We start from the raw sequence: 21,867 nt of genomic DNA on the forward strand, positions 1-21,867 counted from the left end.
CAGCTGTTTTACCCTTCGTATAAACTCAGTAGTTATCTCAGTTTTCATTTGCTTATGGTCAATTTTCCGCGCCTGCTTTACACCAAGATATTTGTACATATCGTTTTCGCCCATGGCCTCGATGTTCTGGCCATTTTGCATATCGAATTCACCGGGCTGTACCTTTCCTCTGACTATATTCAAAACACGGCACTTGTCTAGTCCGAAGTGCATGCTTATATCATTAGAGAATGTTTCTACAGTTTTTAGCATCTGTTCTAGGTGTTCTCGAGTGGAAGCCATTAATTTCAAATCATCCATATACAACAGATGATTGAGCTTCGCTACCACAGTATTATTGTTTCTAATGCTAAAACCTGAGTCAGTGGAGTTTAATAGCTGGGAAAGGGGGTTCAAAGCTAAGCAGAACCACAATGGACTCAACGAGTCTCCTTGAAACAGGCCACGGTTGATTGCGATATTTTCGGTTTCGATATTGTTTTCACCGGGTATTTGGAGGTGAATTTTAGTCTTCCAATCTCTCATTATATGCCTTAAAAAGGTCACTATGTTATCATCGACTTTGTATATTCTTAATATATCTATAAGCCATTCATGCGGTACTGAATCAAAGGCCTTCTTATAGTCAATAAAAGCAGTAAAAAGGTTCCTTTTTTTTGTGAATGCCTGGTTAGAAATGACTGAGTCGATGATAAGTTGTTCTTTGCAACCCATGGAACCCTTAGCGCATCCTTTCTGTTGAGGCTCTATGATATTGTTTAGAGCACAGTGTTGGTAGATACGCCGGGTTACACAGGATGTGACCAATTTATACAAAGTTGGAAGACAAGTAATTGGGCGGTACTTGGATGGATCTTGGGTGTTATTTTGATCCTTTGGTATTAAATAAGTAGTTCCCTGAGTTAGAAATGATGGTATTTCCTGCGGATTAGAGATAACATGATTAATTAATGTTGATAAACAATCATGAATACACCAAAACTTTTTAAGCCAGAAGTTCTGAACTCCGTCTGGTCCAGGGGATTTCCAGTTATGAAGCTCTTTGATGACATTTGAGACCTCTTCAGTCGTGAATGGTTCGTAGTTAGCAGTAACGTAGTGGTGACAGTTGTACGTCGTATCTTCTATCCATCCAGCATTGTTGTTAAAAGCAGCTGGTGTGGAAAGTTGATTTCCCCAAAACTCATGAATTTCTTCCTGGCTTGGATAAGACTTATCGAGATTTTCTACGGTGGAATTGAGTTTTCGATAGAACGCCTTCTCAGCAGTCTCAAAAAGGGCATTGTCGCTTTTTCGGTTGTTACTAACTTTGTACCTCCTTAGTCGCCCTGAATAGACGGAGAGTTTTTGTTTTAATGTATCGAGACACTGTTGGGCTGTGTTATTGTCTGGATCGTATCTCGAGTGTCTTGCAGTATTCCGCATTATTTCTTCAGCTCTCCTAATGACTTTTCTACTTGGTACTCCTCGTAAATATTCTGTGACTTGGCCAATATCCCTACGCAGTAATTCAATCTTCCCTTGCAGTCTTTTTTCCCAGGGTGCAATTCTGTTACCAGTTCTTCCGTTATTAGTACCCCGTCGTGTTCTGATCTTAATGCCCATTACATTAGCAATTGCTGTTGCTGCACAGTAGATGAGCATATGCAAATATTCTAATGTGTGAGCTTCTACGACGTAATTGGGTAGGACTTCAGTGTTCACAATTTGTAACAGCGCACCTAGTTTCTTACAAGAGTTAATTCTTGGTAGCGGTGGTCTGCTAAGTGGGTTTGTTCCATTAAACTCTTGTACGGCGCGAGCCATTTCGTTTACTAGGCTATCACGTAACTCGTTGTTTTCCTGCGGTGTATTATCAGGTTGAGTTTCTGGTATGGGAAGCTCAGGAATCTGCTCATCAGGGATTTCATTAGGGACTTGATCTAAAATTAGCCCTTGATTGTTAATCTCCCGTTCGACTTCGCTTTTGATGGTATCGCGTCTAGCCTCTGGGATAAGATTATTTCTGATGATTACCCGGTATTGATCTGATACTCTTTGCTCCGATACTTGAATATCTGGGTACTTATTGGGTACTTACTGGGTTATTATTATTATCCCAGATTTAGCCATACGGCTCACACTCCCTCTAAGGGGAAAATTGACTCATCCCAGATACCTACGGTATCAAAAGGATTGAGCTCTGGTGGGACTCTTTCCGTGTTATCGAGCCCTAGGTGACTTGGTATGCAGGTGTATCTCCCAAAAATTTTCGTACACATCTGGCCGTTGCGAGTAGTACTGCTTTCTGCATGGTCTTATAAAGATGTTCATTAAGACCCAGCTTTTTTATGCTTTCGAGGAGGGTCTTCGGAATGACTCCAGTAGTAGACATAATAATCGGTATCGTCTGGGTACTTTGCATTCTCCATTGTCTCCGTATTTGAATTTCCAGATCTCTGTACTTGGCGATCTTTTCAGTAAATTTAGTACGTAGATTATTGTTGTTAGGAATCGCCACATCAATGAGGGTTGTTTGTCTCGTTAATTTATTGACTAATACGAGATCTGGTCTATTATGCGCCACTGTTTGGTCTGTGAGCACAGTGCGGTCCCAGTATAGCTTGTAGTTGCCATCCTCAAGCATACTCTCAGGGACGTATTGATAATATGGGAGATGGTCGGTTTGGAGAAGTCCCAGCTTGATAGCTATCTCCTGATGAAGGATTTTTCCCACTGCGTCATGCCGTTCCTTGTACTCAGTTGCAGCAAATGCCTGGCAGCTCCCTGTAAGATGTTGGATGGTTTCTTGGGCTTGACATCCATATCGGCATCTGTCGTTTTGAACATGAGGGTCTTTGATGACATATTTCAGGTAATTTCTGGTTGGTATAACCTGATCCTGAATGGCCAGTAATGAACCCTCCGTTTCAGGGAACATCTTTCCTGATGTCAACCAGTAGTTCGACGCTATATTGTCGACATAATCTTGGCTGACCTCATTGGGATGTCGCCCGTGCAGAGGTTTACCCATCCAGGCGCGCACTTTTTCGTCCTTAGTAAGGTGGTTTATGCGAAGTTCTGCTTCCCTCAGTTTTATCGGTGTTGTGTCATCTACTGCGCAGATAGCGCGATGTAGAGTAGATGTTTCAGCCTGCATCTGAAAATAAGATCTTAAATTAGCAATTTGTTTGTCTAATTGCTCACCTATATCCATAAGTCCTCTTCCTCCTAAATTCCGTGGTAATGTCGTTCTTTCTACTGCACTTTTTGGATGGTGTTTTTGTGCCTTTGTGAGGTGCGTTCTTACTTTTCGCTGAAGATTTTCTATGTCCGTTTTTGTCCACTTAACAATGCCAAATGAATAGCTAAGCGCGGAACATGCGTAGGTGTTTAGTGCCTTAAACAAATTTCTACTATTAAGGTGTGAGCGAAGCAGCTGTTTTACCCTTCGTATAAACTCAGTAGTTATCTCTGTTTTCATTTGTTTATGGTCAATTCTCCGCGCTTGCTTTACTCCAAGATATTTATACATATCGTTTTCGTCCATGGCCTCGATGTTCTGGCCATTTTGCATATCGAATCCTCCGGGCTGTACTTTTCCTCTGACTATATTTAAAATACGGCACTTGTCTAGTCCGAAGTGCATGCTAATATCATTAGAAAAATTTTCTACAGTTTTTAGCATCTCATCGAGTTGGTTTCGAGTGGAAGCCATTAATTTCAAATCATCCATATACAATAAATGATTAAGCTTCGCCACCACATTTTTGTTATTTTTGATGCTAAAACCTGCGTCTGTGGAGTTCAATAGCTGAGATAATGGGTTCATAGCTAGACAGAACCACAGTGGACTCAACGAATCTCCTTGAAACAGGCCCCGGCTGATTGCGATATTTTCAGTTTCGATGTTATTTTCACCAGGTATTTGAAGGTGAATTCTAGTCTTCCACTCCGTAATTATATGCTCTAAAAAGGCCACTATATTATCATCGACTTTATATATTCTCAATATATCTATAAGCCATTCATGCGGCACTGAATCAAAGGCCTTCTTGTAATCAATGAAGGCAGTAAAAAGATTCCTCTTTTTGGAATATGCCTGGTTAGAAATGACTGAGTCGATGATGAGTTGTTCTTTGCAACCCATGGAACCCTTAGCGCATCCTTTCTGTTGAGGCTCTATGATATTGTTCAGAGCACAGTGTTGGTAGATACGCCGGGCTACACAGGATGTGACCAATTTGTACAAAGTTGGAAGACAAGTAATTGGGCGGTATTTGGCTGGATCTTGGGTGTTATTTTGATCCTTCGGAATTAAATAAGTGGTACCCTGAGTTAGGAATGCTGGTATATCCTGCGGATTAGAAATAACATGATTAATTAGTGTTGATAAGCATTCATGAACACTCCAAAACTTCTTGAGCCAAAAGTTTTGAACTCCGTCTGGTCCAGGAGATTTCCAGTTATGAAGCTCTTTGATGATATTTGAGACTTCTTCAGTAGTGAAGGGTTCGTAAAGGGTGGTAATGTAGTGTTGGCAGTTTTGTGTCGTTTCTTCTATCCATCCAGCATTGTTGTTAAGAGCAGCTGGCGTGGAAAGTTGATTTCCCCAAAACTCATGAATTTCTTCTTGGCTTGGGTAAGTCTTATCGACACGTTCTACAGTGGAATTGAGTTTTCTATAGAACGCCTTTTCAGAACTTTCAAAAAGAGCATTGTCGCTTTTGCGGTTGTTACTAACTTTGTACCTCCTTAGTCGTCCTGAATAAACGGAGAGCTTTTGTTTTAATGTGTCCAGACACTGATGGGCTGTGTTGTTTTCTGGATCATATCTTGAGTGTCTTGCGGTAGTCAGCATTATATCTTCAGCTCTTCTGATGACTTTTCTACTTGTTACACCTCGTATGTATTCTGTGACTATACCAATATCCTTACGTAATAATTCGATCTTTCCGAGCAGTCTTTTTTCCCAGGGTGCAATTCTGTTACCAGTTCTTTCGTTGTTAGTAACCCGTCGTGTTCTGATCTTAACGCCCATTACATTAGCAATTGCTGTTGCTGCACAGTAGATTAGCATATGCAAATATTCCAACGTGTGAGCTTCTACGACATAGTTGGGTAGGACTTCAGTGTTCACAATTTGTAACAGCGCACCTAGTTTCTTACAAGAGTTTATTCGTGGTAGCGGTGGTCTGCTAAGTGGGTTTGTTCCATTAAACTCTTGTACGGCACGAGCCATTTCGTTTGCTAGATTATCGCGCAACTCGTTGTTTTCCTGCTGTGTATTATCAGGTTGAGTTTCTGGCATGGGAATCTCAGGAGTCTGCTCATCGAGGATTTCATTAGGGACTTGATCTAAAACTTGTTCTTGGTTATTAATCTCCCGTTCGACTTCGCTTTTGATCGAATTGCGTCTAGTCTCTGGGATAAGGTTGTTCCTTATGATTACCCGGTATTGATCTGATACTCTTTGCTCCGATACTTGAATATCTGGGTACGTCCTGCAAAATTCGGCATACAGCTGTTGTCGGTAGCCGATTGTTTCTTGACCGAGGCTTGTCACCTTGTAATAGAAGCGCAAAATGTTTTCATTAATGGACACAGTCCATTTCATGCGCTGCCTCGGTCGTCCCGCTTGAGTGAGCGCCGGCTGATGATCCAGCGCAGCACCTTCGGCGGGTGGAGCTCTTGTTGTTGTTTGGCTCGCTTGTGGTTGTGGTTGTGGTTGGGCTGTAGCTGATTGTATGACAGGGGCCCGCCTCCTCAACACCCTGCCACCGACGTCCCGCATGCTGTCACGTCCAGCGCCGGCTCCAGACGTGCCCTGGCGATCCCCAGGCAGCGATCCTAAACATAAATTATTTATCTCCATTCTCATGGGTGTGCATTTTATACCTACTGCCAGGTGTCAGTTTTTGTTCCACGGCAAGTATCCCTGCTACTCTCTGGGTATTGGCGCTACGAATACCCAGAAAGCATCCCCCATTCGCAGGGGGCCGCGCCTGATAGAAGAACTGACAAAAAACTCCCACAGGTTATTATTATTATCCAGATTTAGCCATACGGCTCACACTCCCTCTAAGGGGAAAATTGACTCATCCCAGATACCTACGGTATCAAAAGGATTGAGCTCTGGTGGGACTCTTTCCGTGTTATCGAGCCCTAGGTGACTTGGTATGCAGGTGTATCTCCCAAAAATTTTCGTACACATCTGGCCGTTGCGAGTAGTACAGCTTTCTGCATGGTCTTGTAAAGATGTTCATTTAGACCCAGCCTTTTTATGCTTTCGAGGAGGTTCTTCGGAATGACTCCAGTAGTAGATATAACAATAGGTATCGTCTGGGTACTTTGCATTCTCCATTGCCTTCGTATTTGAATTTCTAGATCTCTGTACTTGGCGATCTTTTCAGTGAATTTACTACGTAGATTATTGTTGTTAGGTATCGCCACATCAATTAGTGTTGTTTGTCTTGTTAATTTATTAACTAGTACGAGATCTGGTCTATTATGTGCCACTGTTTGGTCTGTGAGCACAGTGCGGTCCCAGTATAGCTTGTAGTTGCCATCCTCAAGCATACTCTCAGGGACGTATTGATAATACGGGAGATGGTCCGTTTGGAGAAGTCCCACCTTGATAGCTATCTCTTGATGAAGGATTTTTCCCACTGCGTCATGCCGTTCCTTGTATTCAGTTGCAGCAAATGCCTGGCAGCCCCCTGTAAGATGTTGGATGGTTTCTTGGGCTTGACATCCATATCGGCATCTGTCGTTTTGAACCTGAGGGTCTTTGATGATATATTTCAGGTAGTTTCTGGTTGGTATAACCTGATCCTGAATGGCCAGTAATGAACCCTCCGTTTCAGGGAACATCTTTCCTGATGTCAACCAGTAGTTCGACGCTATATTGTCGACATAATCTTGGCTGACCTCATTGGGATGTCGCCCGTGCAAAGGTTTACCCATCCAGGCGCGCACTTTTTCGTCCTTAGTAAGGTGGTTTATGCGTAGTTCTGCTTCCCTCAGTTTGATCGGTGTTGTGTCATCTACTGCGCAGATAGCGCGATGTAGAGTAGATGTCTCAGCCTGCATCTGAAAATAAGTTCTTAAATTAGCAATTTGTTTATCTAATTGCTCACCTATATCCATAAGTCCTCTTCCTCCTAAATACCGGGGTAATGTTGTTCGTTCTACTGCACTTTTAGGGTGGTGTTTTTGTGCCTTTGTGAGGTGTGTTCGTACTTTTCGCTGAAGATTTTCTATATCCGTTTTTGTCCACTTAACAATACCAAATGAATAGCTAAGCGCGGAACAAGCGTAGGTGTTTAGTGCCTTAAACAAATTTTTACTGTTAAGCTGTGAACGAAGCAGCTGTTTTACCCTTCTTATAAACTCAGTAGTTATCTCAGTTTTCATTTGCTTATGGTCAATTTTCCGCGCCTGCTTTACTCCAAGATATTTGTACATATCGTTGTCGCCCATGGCCTCGATGTTCTGGCCATTTTGCATATCGAATCCACCGGGCTGTACCTTTCCTCTGACTATATTCAAAACACGGCACTTGTCTAGACCGAACTGCATACTAATATCATTAGAAAATGTTTCTACAGTTTTTAGCATCTCTTCTAGGTGTTCTCGAGTGGAAGCCATTAATTTCAAATCATCCATATACAACAGATGATTGAGCTTCGCTACCACAGTATTATTGCTTTTAATGCTAAAACCTGAGTCAGTGGAGTTTAATAGTTGGGAAAGGGGGTTCAAAGCTAAACAGAACCACAATGGACTCAACGAGTCTCCTTGAAATAGGCCCCGGTTGATTGCGATATTTTCGGTTTCGATATTGTTTTCACCAGGTATTTGGAGGTGAATTTTAGTCTTCCAATCTCTCATTATATGCCTTAAAAAGGTCACTATGTTATCATCTACTTTGTATATTTTCAATATATCTATTAGCCATTCATGCGGTACTGAATCAAAGGCCTTTTTATAGTCAATAAAAGCAGTAAAAAGGTTTCTTTTTTTAATGAATGCCTGGTTAGAAATGACTGAGTCGATGATAAGCTGTTCTTTGCAACCCAGGGAACCCTTAGCGCATCCTTTCTGTTGAGGCTCTATGATATTGTTTAGAGCACAGTGTTGGTAGATACGCCGGGTTACACAGGATGTGACCAATTTATACAAAGTTGGAAGACAAGTAATTGGGCGGTACTTGGATGGATCTTGGGTGTTATTTTGATCCTTGGGTATTAAATAAGTAGTTCCCTGAGTTAGAAATGATGGTAATTCCTGCGGATTAGAAATAACATGATTAATTAATGTTGATAAGCACTCATGAATACTCCAAAACTTTTTAAGCCAGAAGTTCTGAACTCCGTCTGGTCCAGGAGATTTCCAGTTATGAAGCTCTTTGATGACATTTGAGACTTCTTCAGTCGTGAATGGTTCGTAGTTAGCAGTGACGTAGTGGTGACAGTTGTGCGTCGTATCTTCTATCCAGCCAGCATTGTTGTTAAAAGCAGCTGGTGTGGAAAGTTGATTTCCCCAAAACTCATGAATTTCTTCTTGGCTTGGGTAAGACTTGTCGACACTTTCTACGGTGGAATTGAGTTTTCGGTAGAACGCCTTCTCAGAGTTCTCAAAAAGTGCATTGTCACATTTTCGGCTGTTACTAACTTTATACCTTCTTAATCGTCCTGAATAGACGGAGAGTTTTTGTTTTAATGTATCCAGACACTGTTGGGCTGTGTTATTTTCTGGATCGTATCTCGAGTTTCTTGCAGTGCTCCGCATTATTTCTTCAGCTCTTTTAATGACTTTTCTACTTGTAACACCTCTTATATATTCTGTGACTTGACCAATATCCCTACGCAGTAATTCAATTTTTCCGAGAAGTCTTTTTTCCCAGGGTGCAATTCTGTTACCAGTCCTTCCGTTATTAGTACCCCGTCGTGTTCTGATCTTAACGCCCATTACATTGGCAATTGCTGTAGCTGCACAGTAGATTAGCATATGCAGATACTCCAATGTGTGGGCTTCTACGACATAATTGGGTAGGACTTCAGTATTCACAATTTGTAACAGGGCACCTAGTTTCTTACAAGAGTTTATTCGTGGTAGCGGTGGTCTGCTAAGTGGATTTGTTCCATTAAACTCTTGTACGGCACGAGCCATTTCGTTCTCTAGACTATCGCGCAACTCGTTGTTTTCCTGCTGTGTATTGTCAGGTTGAGTTTCTGGTATGGGAATCTCAGGAATCTGCTCATCAAGGATTTCATTAGGGACTTGATCTAAAACTAGCTCTTGGTTATTAATCTCCCGTTCGACTTCGCTTTTGATCGTATTGCGTCTAGTCTCTGGGATAAGGTTGTTTCTTACGATTACCCGGTATTGATCTGATACTCTTTGCTCCGATACTTGAATATCTGGGTACTCCCTGCAAAATTCGGCATACAGCTGTTGTCTGTAGCCGATCGTTTCTTGACCGAGGTTTGTCACCTTATAATAGAAGCGCAAAATGCTTTCGTTAATGGACACAGTCCATTTCATGCGCTGCCTCGGTCGTCCCGCTTGAGTGAGCGCCGGCTGATGTTCCGGCGCAGCACCTTCAGCGAGTGGAGCTCTTGCTGTTGTTTGGCTCGCTTGTGGTTGTTGTTCTTGTTGTTGGGCTGTAGCTGTTTGTGTGACAGGGGCCCGCCTCCTCAACACCCTGCCACCGACGTCCCGCATGCTGTCACGTCCAGCGTCGGCTCCAGACGTGCCCTGGCGATCCCCAGGCAGCGGCCCTAAACATAAACTATTAGTCTCCATTCTCATGGGTGTGCATTTTATACCTACTGCCAGGTGTCAGTTTTTGTTCCACGGCAAGTATTCCTGCTACTCTCTGGGTATTGGCGCTACGAATACCCAGAAAGCATCCCCCATTCGCAGGGGGCCGCGCCTGATAGAAGAACTGACATAAAACTCCCACAGGTTATTATTATTATTATTATTATTATTATTATGTGTTGAAAGTACTTAGCTAATAATAAAACATTTTTTACACACTATCAATTTTTACTTAGAAGTGTGTACAAGTCTTGCAGTATTTTCCAATTAATTTTCAATTTTCTCTTTTCGTCCATTAGTTTTAGGATCTCATCTGTCATCCATGAGTTTTTCTTAGTTAATTCATCTGCCCTTAAGTGTTTATTCTTTACATTTTGAACTATTTCGGTAATTTGTTTGATCGTTTGTTATTCGGTCGATGCATTTCTAATTACAGTCACCTATAAGGGTACAATTTCAGATTTATTCTTTTGTGGTTGTGTGGTTACACAACCACAAAATGGTTGTGTAACCTTAGTTTTGCCACAACTAAAATTTAAACAAATATTTTTATTTTTAGTGTGACATAGCACTTTGCAAGGGCAGCTGCTCCATACCCTCCTGCTCCAGCGACTCTACAAAATCCAGAGCGCTCAATCCAGAGGAAGGAGTACTAATGGCAGCTACCAGCGTCTTCGTAGTGGAACCAGTCGATGCTCCACGGATTCAGGAACTGTGCAACACAGAAGCCGCATATCCAAATTGGCTTCTGTGGTTGTGCGTTGCTTTGGGAATACTCTTCTTGCTGATGTTGATTATCAATATCTTCTTGTGTTCAGCTATGACGTGTGCATGTGCTAGGACTGAAATTATTGAGAAGGAACCTAGTATTATCGAGGACTATGATCCGTACAGGAGCTGGCATGGAAGTCAGTATGGATCAAGGTAAAACCATAATTGTAATTTTATTGTTAGGTTATATTTATAGGTTATAAGCAGTAACAGCATGGCATTTGCTGATGATCTAACGTTTTTAGGCCGATGCCACATTATGCGTTTTGAACGGATGCGGTGAAAACGCATCCGTTTCCAACGCAATCGGACCGACCTGTCACACTATGCGTTTAGTCTGGTGCAGGTAGTAAGCGCGTACCGATGACTCAAAACGCATCCGCTTCCAACGCAACCGGACCGATATGTCACACTATGCGTTTTCACCGCATGCGTCGGAAACGCATCCGGTCAAAACGCATAATGTGGCATCGGTCTTAGCATGAACCGCTAAAGGAAGAATCATATTATCCGTTCGAGCACGTAGCATTTCGTTTCCGAAAAATATAAAAACCTGATTTTACAAAGAGTTGTCTGATACTATACGCTCCGTATAGTATACATTGTTTATATTTAAAACCATAAAAACAATATTTTTCGGAAACGAAACGCTACGTGCCCTAACGGATAAATATGAATCGTCCTTTAAGAATTAAAAAGAGTGGAGAAGAAAATTATTAAAGAGGCACAGAAGTTCGGATTGGAGCTAAATGAGGATAATACCAAATATATGATCATGGGAGGGATAGAAGAGAAAACAGAAAACAATTTTATTATAAAGTCTTTTAATAGTTAAGTGGTAAAATAAATATTTTTAAAAAGGTGGGCAATTTTGAATACCAGGATGTAGTATTCGATGAAAATAGAACAGAGAAATGGGAACACGATGCCAAAATAACAGAAGAGGATAGTTTGGAAAGATGGGAAAGGAAATATTGAGACGCGTATTCGGAGGAAGGAAGGCAGAAGACGGGCGGGAGAGAAGAACCAACAACGAATTAATAGCTTTCTACAAAGAACCTACCATCACCAGGTTCGTCAATTCGTAAAAGGTCAGTAGTCCAAGTAATGAAGCTTAAAATAGGACAAAACCTCGAAATTTTTACAGAATGGATCAATTTTCTTGAAAATTTGAGAATAAGTAGTGGATAGTTCAAGGATCAAAATATATATTATGCGGAAAGGTGCTTTTACTATGGGGGTGGTTGCCACCCCATCTCGGGGGTGAAAATTTTTTATTATATTTTAATCACAAAAATTGGTAAAACCGTTCATTCTAAGCAAAAAACGTTCTATACATTTTTTTCATAAAATTGATAGTTTTCGATTTATTCGCTACCGGAAGTGTTAGTTTTATATCGAAAAAATCAATGTTTTTAATAAGTTTTCTGCTAATAACTCCAAAAGTTTTCGTTTTATCAAAACAACTTTACCTAACAAAAATATACTTTTTGAAAAAATAAACAAAACCGTTTTTGTAAATTTTCATTAAGACCAATAGTAATCGAGCTATACTTTATTATATGTTGGCTCTTCTTTTTGAAATGCTAAATATTGTAGATTCAAAGTCAAAAGACGGGAAAACTATGCATTTTTCGAGGACAACTTGTTCTAACTAATTTAGAGTATTTAAAAATTTCTATCTTCAGAAATAAAAAAAGTCTCTAGCTCAAAAATTAAGTAACTTATAATGAAAAGAATATCAGTCCCTATTTTTTTCAGCGAATAAGTGTTCGGAAGTAATCCCCTAATCACCACCCTAATTAAAATTAGTCATTGACCTTATTTGGTCTTTTTTATTTATGTATTGTTAATAGGTACAAGAAGTTTCACCGGCTTAGAATGATTAATTAAAAAAAACTGGAGTTAAAAGCGAATAACGAATTTTTGTAGTTTGGAAAAAATGTCTTTTTCTTCAGAATAGCAAGATTAGCATCAGAGATACGAAAAAATGTTTAAATATGAAATTGTAGATTATTTAGTTTCCAAGAACCTGGTTTGCAAAAATTTCTTCTACGGCAAAAATTGAGTGAGCTATTGACAATTAAATCTTGTAATAACATGCAAAAAGCACCTTTACGAAACCTTTCAAAGTCACCTCTTTTTGCAAGTGAGGATTCTAAAAAGATTTAATATTAATAATCTTATAGATATGCTAAAAACCTACAAAATTCTTTTTTATCACACTTTCTAAAGTAAAAAATAAAAAAGTTACGGTTAAAAAATCAATATATTTTTTTTGAAAAACAGAAAGGGGGAAACCAATTGGAAGCATAATAATGTAAGTTAGCGGTGTTTTTAGTCATTGGCCTTATCTATTCTTATATATTTATGTATTATTAATAGATTTTAGAAGTTTGACTCTGGATTAGTCAATTATCTGGACTCTGGATTAGATTAATATTTTTTTTTTGAAAAACAGAAAGGGGGAAACCAATTGGAAGGATAATAATGTAAGTTAGCGGTGTTTTTAGTCATTGACCTTATCCATTTTTATTTATTTATGTATTATTAATAGATTCTAGAAGTTTGACTCTGGATTAGAATGATTAGTTATTAAAAAACTGGAGTTAAAAGCGAATAACGAATTTTTGTAGTTTGGTAAAAATGCCATTTTCTTCAGAATAGAAAGATTAGCATCAGAGATACGAAAAAATGTTTCAGTATAAAATTGTAGGTTATTTAATTCCCAAGAACTTGGTTTGAAAAAAATTTTTCTACGGCAAAAATTGAGTGAATCGTAAATGAATACATATATCGAAAACATTGATTTCTTCGATATAAAACTAACACTTTCGATAGCGAATAAATCAAAAACTATTAATTTTATCAAAAAATGTACAGAACATTTTTTGCTTAGAATTAATATTTTTATCAACTTTTGCGGTCAAAATATAATAAAAAATTTCCACCACCGAGCCCCGAAAAGCGCCTTTCGGAATCATATAGATTTTGATCCTTGGACTATCCACTACTTGTTCTCAAATTTTCAAGCAAATCGATCCATTCTGTAAAAATTGCGAGGTGAAAAGCTTCGCTTCCTGGCCTACAGATGGTTGGGACCAGTTATGACCAGAATCGGTCCCAAAACAAGAGGCAGGCTCAGAACGAGGTGAATTAATAAAGTAGAGGAAGAGCTTAAACGCGTTAAGGTAAGGGGAAAAAAATCACAAAACAGAAGTAAATGGAGAAATATTGTTCATCATGTCCTTCAGAGTAGTTAAGAATTTTGTATATAGTTAAGTTTGGGTTTTGTTTAAAATAATTGTAATTAGTGAATCTTATGATTGTATTTTATATAACTGCCGTAAGACTTAACGGTCTGTTGTGCGTATCAAAAAATATAAAAATGTATATAAAACAATAATTATCTTCATATTTCACTGTTACTTTTATAATTTTCTTAACATTTCCAGATATTCTTTAAACGGAGCACCCCACAATCCGAAGGGCTACACATCGGGGGGCTCAACTATGAACTCTACAAGATCAGTATCTTCCCACAGCGATCACTACGCCATTGTACATTCTAGACCAGGAAGTAGAAGCTATAACTCCAAACCACGCGGTCCTCCATCCCACATCGGAAGTCACTACAGTGGCAAATAATGTAAGCTGAAGATATTACCCCTGAAGATGTGTTCACCAATCTCGAAACGAACTTTTAGGAGTGACTAAAAGATATAAGAGCTATGCGCAATTTACGTTTGTACTTATTTGTATGGATAACTTAGATGTAAGTAGGTCGGTTTTTAAGTTTGTCGACTTAACTGTCTCCTAATTTCTCTGTATTTTTAAAAAACTTATAAAAACTGTTTCCTGATATACAAACTTTTATGTATTCTGAAACGATCTCAGTGCTTAAAAAACTATATTTTAAGTCATACTTTCAAACTATTATAATTTTAGATATTGAAAATAATATAGTATATTAAAGTATAAATGGATATTGAGGCCTTTAAAACACGCACGATTTTTTGAAAATAGAGCACGCGCGAAATAGAGAAAAAGTGTTTTGAAGACCAATTTATCCACGAATACACTTTGGAATCATGTAGTAATACATAAAATTGAAATAGGAGCTAATAATGTAAAATGGTTGAATTTGGATTGAAAATATGGAAACGAGAAAAACAAAAATTAATTTGCAATTTGTCACATAAGATTAATTGTTATTACTGGTTTTAAAGTATATTGCTTAACAATGAGTTCTAACATTGATTAGCTACTTAAATAGTAAAGCAGAATCGCGGTTAATACCGCAAAAATCGGAAGACGCTTATAAAAAAGAACACGACAAGTTCATGGGTGGAACAGCAAAAGGTAATAGATATAAGATGAACGAGTTGCATTTGCTTACCTTCAGAAAATGTCGGAACAGTACAAGTATTTATATACACCGGCGCCCATACAAAAATTTTCAGGGGGGGCCAGACGTAAAGATGTTGAACATTATATTCTGTATACTTTGGATAACCATATATACAGTTGAGTCCGCGAGTCTTTACCCGTGCGTCATCACTTAAAGCATACGAAATAAGTCGGAAATCTATTTCACGCAACAACAACTGACAGAAAGTGGCTACTGTTCCGATTACGGGTTTTATTATAAAATTTGACGTTATCAAATATATAGAATGTCAAATGTAAGTTTTGCTTCAAAATTTTTGCGCAGAATTACAGCTACATTTGAAGTAGCTTAATAAATTATTTTATTATTATTGATTAATAAATAAATAAACAATTTATAAAAAAATCCAATAACATATTTTATTTTTGTTATTTTATTCACTTTGACGGAAATCTAAACACAGTCATTTCTTTACTGTGTGAATGACGTTAGCTTTGTATGTTTTAAATATTAATTGCCTAAATATAATTATTTACCTTAAAATTTCAAAGCCCAATATAAAATTAGTTGTGAAAACAACTGTTTGTGTAATATAAAGAAACTTCAAAACGCAAAAATTCGACAAAAACCGCAAAAAGTTCAACTGACTGACAGCCACAAAATTAAACAAACCAGAAACGTCAAACAAATTGTGCTTAAAATATGAAAACATACCGAATCGTCTTTTTTTGTACCTATCTCTTTTCAATGCACTGAGTCTAGATGGTTCATAAAAATAATATGTGTTGTTACTTAATAACAAACGGCAGCTGGTTTGTCATGAGTTTCATGCATGGAAGAGAATGATGCTAGATAAAAAGTATGTGTTTTATCTCGCCAGGTATTAATGACGCACGGGTAAAGACTCGCGGACTCAACTGTAGTTTACAGCACCCGAAAAGCTAGGGGGCCACCCCCCGTGCCCATGGGTATGGGAGCCCATGTTTTTATACAGTACTTTTCACATTCATTTAAAAGATTAAGATTTTCAAATATTTGAATAAAGCATTTGAAACATTTGTTAGTATTATTTTATTCATATTTTATTTATTTGACGTTACAAGGTATGTACTCCTGTCAGGTCGGATCAATAATTAAAACTGTTAATGTTGCCATGATAACTTTAAAACACGCGCGTTTTTGAAAGTTGAATTTAAACACGCTGAGGCGTACTTTAACTAAGCAAAATGGAGTACCAATAAAAAAAGAATGTGTGTGTGTGTACTTTGTACGCACGTAAGAAGTTATTCTTCTATTATATAATTTCAACGAAGTAAATATACTTAACAGGTTATTTGTATTTTATTTAAATATTAAACTAACTTTCTTATCTACCACTTTCAAAAAAATTTTATTAAAACAACCAAAAATTAAAAAAAAAATATGAATCGTCCAGGATTGGAACCCGCGACCGGTGCGACCTTCCAATCACTGACCCAACGCTCTACCAACTACGCCACCGAGCTTCTTTAAATGACACGTAAGTTTCGGATATAATTACACAACACGGTGACAAATAGACATATAAAAATGGTATACCTACATAATATTTTATTATCTTACTACAGAGAAAGACAAATCCAAAAATTATAATAAATAGTACATTTACTAAAAACACTAATATATTCTTTTAATGACTTATTTGCGCTGATACAGATACATACATAACTATCTTGAAAGATTAGCAACGAACTATTACTGTCTGTGTGCGCATGCGCGCAGATTTATAAAATTTTACTTTCAATCGCATCGCGCCTAAAGAAGAATAACTTCAAAAAATATTTTTCAACATTACCTTAGGTTTCTTAACCCTCGCAGGACCAACGTGCACAAACACGTGCTTCTTAATTTAAACTAATTTAAAAATAGCACTTTTATATTATTCCTAGACGTTAATAAAACAGTTAAAAGATACGAATTTATAATTTACCCGGAGTCTTCGGCTTCAGTGGAATTGGCATCATCATAGGAAATAGAAACATTTTTGACTTCTTGCTGTGCTTACCGCATACATACTTGCATTTTGAACAAACTATGGTTGTTTTTGCCCACTTTTTTAAGTTATTATAAAAGTATGAGGAAATTAATTAAATTATAGAAATGCTATTTATGCCATCTAATAGGGCAGTAGTACGCCGACAACTACTAATTATTTGAGATTTTTAGGAACAAAGGTATTTAGAAAATCGGATGTAATGCAATGTTGTGGATACTTTTTAACCCTCCTTGGTCCTTCTAGCGTTAATGACAAGAAATAGTTAATTTCGCAAGGTTTCCACCCTTAATAATGTTTTATGGGAAACTTATATACGTCGGGGAGTATGTTTATTATCTATCTCTCCATTTTTTCTATCCAGTTGGTAACCATTTTACTCTCTTCTCATCAATAGTGTTACAACTCTTTAACTGAGTAGACAAACTTAAAAACATTGCGAATAGTTCTTTCCATACCTAGCGAAAATATTATAATTTATTTTGACAGTTACTCATTGATACCTATATGTTTAAATAACAAATTCATCATTTTTAAGCTTCTCTCACTTCATACTATTCTATATAACCGTAAGTTACTTTGTAAAATAATATAAAATAAATATTAATTACTCCTTTGCTCCCTCTCCTCGAATAGGGCTGTTCATCGCTTTCCTTTTTTTTTCGCACCCTTGACGTATGACGTATAATATATATATATATATACGTTATACGTCATTGGTATATCTCAATTATATATACCAATGACGTATGACGTAGATATTATATCTCGTAAGTCAAGGGTACGAAAAAAGCGATGATTAGCCCTATACACACTTGTTATTATTGTGATAAATACAGCACATTAAACACCGAATGTCACTTCTATATTGATTATGAGGTAAACGTTTATTTTTTGTAGCAGAAAAGCCATATCTTTAATAATAATTATAAACGAATGTTTTGCTTTGTATTTGTCTTTAAATTTGTGATTTCAGAAAATTGTACACAAGGCCAGTTTATACATGCGTGCGCTTTACGTTATGCCATTGTATATATAGACAAGGCGAAAACGGCGGGTTCGTTGGAAAAAATATTCCCATGAGATTTTTTTGCATAATCACATTTGTAATACACCCCCAGGATAAGGTTCAAGAAGTCGCCCACGAGAAAAGTGGTACATATTTTTTTTACAATTTTTTTAATCAAATTGCAAAAATTATTATTTATGGTCTGGACAATTTTTTTTAGGTTTTTTAGACCCTTCTGGACAAAAAAGGTTTCTTGTAAAAGTTGATGATTTTCAAGTTATGAGCAATTTAAAATTTTAAAAACGCAAAAATGGCCATTTTTAAGACTTAATAACTCGGTTAAAAATTATTATGAAAGTCAGAAAGTGACTAAATCAAAGTTGTTTAAAGCCCCCTCCTACATAATCCTGAAGAAATTTGTGTCATTAGTTTATTGCTAAGCTGTTATTTTTAATTATTAACAATAAGCCGTAAGAGCTGGGGATGGGAAAAACCTACCGGTTATAACCTAAAACCGGTTTTTTACTACGTAATAATCGGTTTTACCGGTTGTTTTTTGTCACGGTTATAACCGGTTTTTTCATTTTAAAGTAATAACCGGTGAAAAACCGGATAAGTGGAAAAAATAATGAATTCAGAAAAAAAAATGGGAACATTTTTACTTTCACACGCACGAATGAGAAATTTTAAGCTGACCGAAACCGATTTGACAACATTGATGACTAATTTCTATACTGATGTGGATTGATATCGATTAGAATGGAGTATCGCAAACTAAAGCTCAATATAAAGGTAACTTATTTGGTATTGGCTATTGACTAAAAAACCGAAAACTCTTGGTCTATTTTATCCTATTCATATTTTTCCACGTTTTGTAGTCTATAAAGTCAAGAAATTGGCCGGTCCATTGAACCTGGGGAAGAGGAAAATACTCGGGCGGTTCATCCTGCACTGTTCCAAGGAAGCTTTTCTTGGATTTTGGTCGCTCTCGTAGTGTTCGAGCTTTGTATAGGGCATGCCACTCGCCAGTAACTGTTTATACATGTCATTTTACTTTGTTGGCGTGTCGACAACAAACTACTGGCGCCAGTAGATCCAAGCATGTATAAACTCGCCTTTATGTTATAATTGTTTTGGATTCCTTCCGTGGAAGTGACTAACCTTCCAGCAGAAGGAAAGCTTATTGCAAGGTCTGCTCAACGCCTGAGTGTTCCTATTAGAAATAAAAAAAAGCAAAATTTAGTTTGGATCAAAGACAAATATATTACCTAAAATTAGATAATGAATCTCATAAAACTTACCTTGTTGTAATCTTTCTTTTTCAGTGCTATGATTCCTTCAGATATTACTTACATGAGTAAAATAGAAGGTATCACGTGTTTTATAAAGTATTATGAATTATTTTGCAATAAATGGTAAGATGACCTTATTAAGAAGTGGCATTTCAATATTTTTATTTCACTACAGGCTACTTTATGTAGGTGTGAGTCTAGTCTAATAGCTACAATGGATGAAAATCTATCTATAAAAATAGCAAAATAATAATCGTTGCACGTCATAGGTTCAATGACGTCATAAAAGAATGATAAATGCTGTCAACGAAATTTAAAAAACATTGTTGTCGAATTAACGTTACTATTCTCATATATTACTATTTTTATTCAGAATATTTGATAAACCTAAGACACCTCTCGTTATAAAAAAACTTTTTTATAACAATTTTTTTAAGTTGTGCTGTCAAATTTGAAATGTGATAAAATGAAATATGACGTGCAACAAAATCTGTGTTTAGTGTACCTATACAAATATAATATGACTCTGAATTGAATTAATTTCATGGTAATAACACATTCTTTCCTCATACTAAGAGAACTTGAATAACTATTCAAATACGATTTTCAGGTTTTTTTACAGTAGGTAGTGTATTTTCTGTTAGACATATTAAGAATTGTAAATTTTAATATAGAATAAGACAAGATGTGAAAAATTGTAAAGAGAACTGAAATTACCTTTGTAAATATTATACCATGATAAAATTATAATTAATAATAGGTATCCAGTTGTTTTATTTATTCCTCCTGTCAGAAGTTTTTCTATGATGCAATAAGGATAGAGAAGGGACAAATAAACATAAAGAAAGGAATGTCTAAGCAAAATGAAATACAAAGAGCCGGAGATATAAAAATGTCTTACGTTGGAAAACAGATTCTGGTAACAACTTAAATCTGAGCTTTCTACAATTTACAAAGCAAACAGACGCTAAATTAATAGACGTGGGGAATCTACAGTATGCATTCAACGAGACGCTAATTTGCCTAGGTAACCAACTAATCTATATAGGTGTTCAATCCTCTAAAAATATTCCTCAAAGTTCTTCACTACAGAATCTCCACAAAATGCGATAAGGTTATTGGTTGCTCACAATTTGGATTTCGAAAAGTCCCGGGTACCAGGGAAGCACTAGTTGCAACCCAAGTGCTAGCTCAGAACTGCTACGATCAAAGGAAAGATGCAATGATGTGCTTTATAGATTATGAAAAAGCCTTCGAATCGAGTACATCATAAATACGTACATATACTAAAACAACTCGACGTAGATCAAAAAGATATTCACTGCATAGAAGCTCTTTACTGGAATCAAACAGCTGTCGTCAAGTTGGATAATGAAACAACGCAAGCTCAAAAAATACTCAGAGGTGTAAGACAGGGATGCATTCTCTCCCCACTCGAGAACATGGGACTTAGCATCAACATAAAAAAGACGAAGTTCCTTATAATCAGCCGTCAATTATATCCACATCAAAATGCAAGACTAGCATATAACAACCAAGCATGTAGAGCGCGTAAGAAAATTTAAGTACCTGGGAACCTGGCTGTGTGAAGACTGGATGTCGGATATGGAAATTAAATGTTGGATAGAAAGGGCCAGAAGTGCATTGATGAAATTCAGAAACGTCTTTAGTAACTCTGACTTTGACCTGAACCTAAGACTAAGATTCACGAAAATGGTCGGTGCTCCTATATGGCATGGAAGGATGGACTTTAAAAATAAACACAATGAATAAGCTAGAGGCATTTGAGATGTGGATTTATCGAGGAATCCTTAAAGTTCCCTGGACCGCACGAATAACAAATGAAGAAATCCTGAGAAGAATTCGTACAGAACGTCAACTGCTATATACAATTAAACAGAGAAAAACCGCGTATCTGGGGCACCTAATTAGAAATTAAAGATACCAATTTCTGCAAACCTTAATTGAAGGAAAGATCGAAGGAAGAAGGGGAGTGGGCAGGAAGAAAATGTCATGGCGCCGTAATGTCAAACAATGGACAGGACTAAGAAACATAGGAGACCTAATACATACTGCAAGGGATAGAGAAAAATGGTCAAACGTGATCGCGAACATCCATTAGTGGATTGCATAAGAAGAAGAAGAAAAATCGAATTTGGATTCAGATCTGAATAAATTTTAACAGATTTAATTCGGATTGAACAACTTAACCCAAACCGCTCACCCTTGCTCAACTTATTCAGTTAAGGACCATAAAATGTAGACGCATAGTGAAAATACATCACTTTGGAAAGGCACTTTTCCGAAACAGCTGTAATGAAAATAAATTACAATTAATTTTGTGGAAGTGTTAATAACCAAAGTTTTCAGTGCTTCATAGTTAGATAAAACAGGATGAATAATTTTGGTATCGAGACTGTTGCTTCGATTGCAGAAAGCTCTTATGGTCAGAAGTCATAAGCATCTTATGGAAGTCAGAAAGCTCTTATGACAGAACAGACTTAAACTCTCCGAACAGAGATTAAACTCTCATGCAAAAATCAGACTGCTATTTATCACCTGTCAT

General features: G+C 37.2%; 1 protein-coding gene across 1 annotated transcript in view; it reads left to right on the plus strand.

Moving 5' to 3' along the window:
* Window positions 1–20,064, plus strand: part of LOC126880052 (uncharacterized) — a 383,829-nt gene extending 363,765 nt beyond the window's left edge. Inside the window, exons 5-6 of the mRNA XM_050643705.1 lie at window positions 10,367–10,731; window positions 14,034–20,064. Coding sequence (XP_050499662.1) covers window positions 10,367–10,731; window positions 14,034–14,226 — 558 coding nt within the window. The 3' untranslated portion in view covers window positions 14,227–20,064. The remainder of the gene's footprint in view (window positions 1–10,366; window positions 10,732–14,033) is intronic.
* The last annotated feature ends 1,803 nt before the right edge of the window (window positions 20,065–21,867 follow it).

This window comes from Diabrotica virgifera, chromosome 2 (genome assembly GCF_917563875.1).
Source record: "Diabrotica virgifera virgifera chromosome 2, PGI_DIABVI_V3a".
NCBI lineage: Eukaryota > Metazoa > Arthropoda > Insecta > Coleoptera > Chrysomelidae > Diabrotica > Diabrotica virgifera.